Below are 6,758 nucleotides of genomic sequence, written 5' to 3' on the forward strand. Positions count from 1 at the left end.
TGGTTTCCAACTGTCCTATAAAGGCGGGAAAAATTCGATTTAACCTCATAAAATTTAAGTACGTCAAGCTTCATATAATTATTATTATTATTCAAAATCGATGAAAATCAGCCATGACGATACCATTCTTACCGAGCGATCAGATACTGCTTCTTTCATTATTATCTCTGTTATTATTAGAGGTTTATCAAAATTAACTCGTAGCGATCTGGACATTCATTCTCCCTCTCTGAAACCATAAGAATGACAAAGATATGGATAGTAATATCATTGTTTAAATATTATTTAAACAATGGTAATATGAGTACCGAAGTGAATTTTCGAAAACGCTTATTATGATTTTAGAGCCAGAGGATTTGTTCAGATCACTTAAGAGCATACTTTCATTAATTCCCATAATCACATATCTCTGAATTTTTAAAAACATTTGTTTTATTTATTTGAATTAGCTTAAAACATTTTTATCTTATACACTTTAGTATTTGTGTTATTTGTACAATTTTTAAATACATTTAAATTTCAGAACACGAAAAAATAATCTGTTTATTGCAAATTATATGTTCGTAGCAAAAGCTTGCTAGTTTTATATGTAAATAGGATGACACTGATGACAGCCAGTGGCAGTCATTTGTCGAATAGAATGGGAAAGGGGATACTACGAACGAACGATTTGTACGTTTTCCCGCCTTTTGCAATAATTGCGGTTTAGTTTATGTTTGCTGTAATTTGAAAGGAATTGTATTATTGCTCTGTTGATAAATTGCTACCTTTGAGTATACGGAAATTTCATTAGTATAAGAATAAAATGGCTAGACGAGATTACGATAAAGATAAAGGTAAGTTTCATATAAATAAATGTAACCTCTATACATGTAATCAAATTTTTGCAGATCATTTAAAAACCTTCTTAATGGAATACTGTGTCCAGGACAGCCAAGGAAACAAATGTTTCAAATATTCAGAGCAGTTGTCGAAACTGGCACACAGAGAACAAATTGCAATGTATGTAGAATTGGATGATGTAAATGATTTCGACGACGAAATAGCAAATGCTATTATTAAAAATACGAGGCGTTATAGTAACCTCCTTTCAGATATAGTTTTTGAAATTTTACCATCATTTGTTCAGAGGGGTGTTATAGCAAAGGATGCTCTTGACGTTTATATTGAACATCGGTTAATGATGGAGAATCGTATTAGGCAACCCAATGATCAGAGAGATGCAAGAAATAAATTTCCACAAGAATTGATGAGGAGATAGTATGTATAAAAGATATTATGTATACTTTAGGTTCTCAGACACCATATCTATTTTATTGAGTTACATAAAAAAATATTCAGTAAATTTATGTAACTGTTGTTGTTTATTTAAAAATTATGTTTTAATATTTTTATAGTGAAATCTATTTTAAAGACTTATCATCCAATAAAAATGTACCGATTAGAGAAGTTAAAGCCGAACATATTGGTAAACTTGTTACTGTACGGGGTATTGTAACAAGGTGTACTGAAGTTAAACCAATGATGTGTGTTGCTACTTATACTTGTGATCAATGTGGTGCAGAGACGTATCAGCCCATTGCATCGCTTAGCTTCATGCCCATTATTATGTGTCCAAGTGATGATTGTAGAATCAATAAATCAGGTGGAAGACTCTACTTACAGACGAGGGGATCTAAGTTTATTAAGTTTCAAGAAATCAAGATACAAGAACATGTAAGTTAGCGCTAATATATATTGATACAAATCAAGCTTTCAATAAATTTTATTTTCTGTATTGTTATGAATTTTTTAGAGTGATCAAGTACCTGTTGGTCATATCCCTCGTACATTAACCATTTTCTGTAGAGGAGAAGTAACCAGACAAGCACTTCCTGGGGATCACATTGCTGTTACTGGAGTATTTTTGCCGCTTATTCGTCAAGGTTTCAAACAGATCTCGGGTGGTTTATTATCTGAAACTTATTTAGAAGCCCACGTAAGTAATTTTTCTATTTTGTTGATTTAAATAATTTTTTTTAATGTTATGTTTCTAGAGAGTTGTTTCACTAAATAAAGTTGATGAAGAAATTTCTCAAAATCCTCTTACACCAGAGGAACTTGCAACTTTGACAGAAGATGATTTTTACACTAAATTGGCCATGTCTTTAGCGCCAGAAATCTATGGGCATATAGATGTAAAAAAAGCACTGTTACTTTTGTTAGTGGGTGGGGTTGATCGTAGACCAGATGGAATGAAAATTCGTGGTAATATAAATATCTGCTTGATGGGAGACCCTGGAGTGGCAAAATCTCAGTTGTTAGGATATATTAATCGTCTAGCTCCCAGAAGTAATTTAAATAACAATAAATGTGAATGTGTTGATTGTACTTCATATTTTAAGGTCAATACACTACTGGAAGAGGTTCTTCGGGTGTTGGTCTAACTGCGTCTGTCATGAAAGATCCTCTAACAGGAGAAATGATGCTAGAGGGTGGCGCCTTGGTACTTGCTGACCAAGGTGTATGCTGCATTGATGAATTTGACAAAATGGCTGATGTAGATCGTACTGCTATTCATGAAGTTATGGAGCAGCAAACCATCAGCATTGCAAAAGTAAAAATCACTAAGTACTTATTATAACAGAAAATTGTTTAGTGCTATATTTGATATAGATTAATGAGTAAGTAAATTATTTTTTAGGCAGGGATCATGACGTGCCTCAATGCCCGAGTTTCGATATTAGCAGCTGCCAATCCTGCCTACGGGCGTTATAATCCAAAGAGGACTATAGAACAGAACATTCAGCTACCAGCGGCACTTCTGTCACGTTTTGATTTGTTGTGGCTTATTCAAGACAAAGCGGATAGGGATAACGATTTAAGACTGGCAAAACATATCACGTATGTACATCAGCATTGCAAGCAACCTCCTATGCAAACAGAAGCTTTAGACATGAACGTCATGAGGAAATATATTGCCTTATGTAAACTGAAAGACCCAGCAATACCAGAGGAATTAACGGACTTTATAGTTTGTAAGTACATTTTCAGTCATAAAAATTTCAAATTCCAGTTATCACTTTATAAAAAAACATCTATCTTTTAAAATTTTAGTTGCTGGCAAATTTATCACTTCACAAAACTGTCGCATTCATCTAGAGCAGCTGTTCTCAACTAATCAGATTTCTTATCACAAACCTAATACAAGCTGTTCAAAAATAAATGGGCCATTCTCTTTAATTTTACTTCGTTAAATTTTATATTACATCAACTCACCACTTCGTAAGATATTTCAATGAAACTTCTATATACAGGCTGTTACAAATTCGCTTCTCACTACAGGAATCTCGGAAACGGTAAGAGGTATGAAGTAGCTTAAATGGGGACAAAGTTGCGTAATCAGGGGACCAACATTATACCTCTAAAAAATCAGGGCTAACATTATTAATTTTCCAAATATTTGAAAAAAAAAACGAAATTTTGAATGAAGATCAGTGCAATATTTTCAGAATTTATTATATCTGTAACCGCTGTGAAAGAGCATGTCAGATGTATTTGTATGAATATCCTGAAAAAAATAGATCGGAATTTGTTTGAATTTTGAGCACTTGAGAAGCCTAGAAATAACTATGGACATGGGAATAAAACTAATAAATTTTTATTTTAGTGCGTGGTGGTAATAGTTTAAGTAACTAGATGGATTTCACACGGTCTAACGACACTTACAGTGTACAATAATTCAATAAACAAAGAAATCTAAATAAAAAATTTAGATAAATTTGGAACGAATACACTGAAGATGAATTTTTCCAGATAAAACGTCTGAATCTGGTTCGGGCTGAGGCAGTACAGTATTGGCAGTCATGAAGGCTTACAAAAAATGTAATAAAATTTCTAGGGTTGTATTTAAAAAAATTGATGATGGTCCTCGAGAGACGAAACGTTACATATAAAAATTGATTATGCCATTCGATAGAGGGCAAAAAGTGGCCATGAGAAAGTGTTCTTCTTTTTTCAATATCACCTCAAACAAGGCTGAAATGAAATAAAAACGGATTTTGAAAATTTCGTTTTTTTTTCAAATATTTCGAAAACTAATCATGTTAGCCTTGATTTTTTAGAGGCATAATATGTTGGTTCCCTGATTACGCAACTTTGCCCCCATTTAAGCTAGTTTGTATCTCTTACCGTTTTCGAGATCCATGTAGTGAGAAGTGAATTTGTAACAGCCTGTATAAGCTTATTTTTTTATCTAGAACATAGAGGTCGTTAGTAACACCTTAAATAGTGTTCTATTTCTTATTTTTAACCTTTTCGTTATTGGAGCCGTTCTATTAAACATTTTGTAAGCACTATGTATAAACTGGATTTATGCGCCAGGCGGGAGATATGGTAAATAGTTTACAACAGATTAAATATGCATTGTATTTCCCAATAGGATAAACGTGTTCTAGGATATCCTCAGGGTATGTCCCAGGGATGTAAGGTTCTGGCTATGTCTAGCCAAAGATCGAAGGATGTCTTACGTTACAAATCCGAATATCCTCCAAATATTCCACCATATGTCCCAAAGACATATGGTTTGGACTATATGCTGAGGATGTCCGAATATTGCAGATATATGCTATCCTGAAGATGTCTGAATATTATGGAGGATTTCCTCTGGATGTCCGGGCAACATATTTTCATATTTACCAGTAGAGTAGTTGAAACAATAAAATTATTGAGTTGCAATTTTCAAATCTGTATTTCTAAAATTTATATGTTCTTGTAAAGTATTTTACATTGGGAAAAAATGTTTATTTATTTCTAAATACACTATTGATTTATTTTAAATAATCATACTATCAAAATGTTAATCAGTCATAAACAGGAAATTATATTAGGTAGTTACTTGATTTTTGTTAACGAACTGTCAAAAATTATTAACTTTAAAACTGCATAATTGGTTATCTGACATATAATTAAATAATTTCGTGAGATACTTAATTTAATTGTGTGGGCTAAGTTAAGAGCTAGAAATCTGTTTTAAAGATAACAATTATACAGTATTAGTCAACATTATGGAAACCTCCAAAGATCTCAGCTGGAAAGCATTTATGGGATAAATGGTGAGGACAAGTCTCGGCATTTTTCACAGCGCATCCGATGGTAACCTTGACCTCGAGTTCAAGGTCATATGAAGATCAAGTTGTTATTTTTAATGGCAACCCTCCTTTTTGACCCTGGAAATGGAAATATCAGATAATTCTGCATCCGAATATGATATTGACATTGACCTCAAGGTCAGTGATCAAGGTCAAATATTAATTTTTTCTGTTATTTTTTATTTTTAATTACGGAATCAGAGGGAGTGACAGTCTTTGAGTAGATACTTGACAGAAAAATGACAGCGGGAATAATCACTTGACCTCTACCTGACCTTGACCATTGACCTTAAGGTCGCGTTTAAGATCAAAATAGCATGTTGAATTCTACGCTCCCTTATTTCTAGTCCAAAAACCAATATGACCTTGACATGTTCTTTCGACCTTGACGTCAAGATCACTAGTGAGTACCATCAGGTATCTACCCAAAGACTGTCATTGACTCTGATTCCGTAGTTAAAAATAGAAAATTACAGTAAAAATCAACATTTGACCTTGAACTGACCTTGACCATTGACCTTGAGGTTATGGTTAATGTCATATTTGGATGCAGAATTTTCTGCTCTTTTCATATCTGGGGTCGAAAAGGAAAGTCGCCATTTAAAAAAATTGGATTGTTCATTTTAAAATGATAATCATTACCATAAACTAATTTTAATATATCTGTCTGTATTTGTCTAGCAATTTTCTGGAGTTTGAAAGAAAATTTTGTGTTAATTCACAATTCACAATCAATTATTTATATTTGCAGCTGCCTACGTTGAGCTAAGAAAAGATGCCCGTAATTCTAGAGATATGACTTTCACCTCTGCAAGAAACCTTTTGGGCATTCTGCGTCTTTCCACGGCCTTGGCTCGTTTACGATTGTCAAATGTAGTTGAAAAAGATGATGTTAATGAAGCTATTCGCCTTATGGAAATGAGTAAAGACTCATTAAATCAACCATTTGAAAATAGAGGATATAGGTAAATTGTGTACTTCATTTTTATTTTCCTATACAAATTTATTGAAAAATATATAAAAGTGGTCATCATTTCAGACCTCCAAATGTCCATGACAAAATATTTGCAATTATTAGAGAGTTGGCAGGAGAAAGTAAGACAGTCAAAGTGTCGGATGTTTTGGAAAAATGTGCAAGCAAAGGATACAATCCCGATCAAGTTGATGGTTGCATAGAAGAATACGAAGAACTTAACGTATGGCAAGTAAACCAAACTCGAACCAAAATTACATTTATATAAATCGTTGTATTCATAATTTCACAAATACTATTTTCTAGTTTTTAGAACACACGTAAATTGTATTTATTTTATTTGAATTAATGTTACATCACTAAGATTTTAATTTTTGTAAGACGACGAATAAAATTGTGCATTTCTAGTTTTTATATCTATTCTATATAATTCTATAAATTAAATCAATTCGAAATCCTATTAATGTCCATTTTAACTTTATGTTGATGACAATAAATGTATCTCTGTAATTTTCCCAAATAAATTCAGATTTAATGCTACAAAATTTGCTTTAATGCTTTTACAAATCATATAAACTAATCTACTAATCAAGTACTGAATGATGATGAATTAATGTTTTTTTTACGTTTGAGGTTGATGATGTCACAAGAAATTT

At 32.5% G+C, this 6,758-nt stretch overlaps 1 protein-coding gene across 1 annotated transcript; it reads left to right on the top strand.

The window, feature by feature from the left end:
• Positions 1 to 805: 805 nt before the first annotated feature.
• LOC108915875 (DNA replication licensing factor Mcm7) lies at positions 806 to 6,616 on the top strand. The gene is made up of 9 exons (XM_018722023.1): positions 806 to 836; positions 891 to 1,260; positions 1,398 to 1,716; positions 1,796 to 1,978; positions 2,037 to 2,331; positions 2,385 to 2,596; positions 2,684 to 3,017; positions 5,881 to 6,094; positions 6,169 to 6,616. Exons 1-9 carry the CDS (start codon positions 806 to 808, stop codon positions 6,368 to 6,370), a joined length of 2,160 nt encoding a protein of 719 aa, XP_018577539.1. The 3' UTR covers positions 6,371 to 6,616.
• The last annotated feature ends 142 nt before the right edge of the window (positions 6,617 to 6,758 follow it).

This window comes from Anoplophora glabripennis, unplaced genomic scaffold (genome assembly GCF_000390285.2).
Source record: "Anoplophora glabripennis isolate ALB-LARVAE unplaced genomic scaffold, Agla_2.0 scaffold1430, whole genome shotgun sequence".
NCBI lineage: Eukaryota > Metazoa > Arthropoda > Insecta > Coleoptera > Cerambycidae > Anoplophora > Anoplophora glabripennis.

Coding starts and splice junctions, on each gene's coding strand:
- LOC108915875 (XM_018722023.1), top strand. CDS start 806: ATGGCTAGACGAGATTACGATAAAGATAAAG. Junction 1,979..2,036: donor AAACTTATTTAGAAGCCCAC/GTAAGTAATTTT, acceptor TTATGTTTCTAG/AGAGTTGTTTCACTAAATAA. Junction 2,597..2,683: donor AAACCATCAGCATTGCAAAA/GTAAAAATCACT, acceptor ATTATTTTTTAG/GCAGGGATCATGACGTGCCT.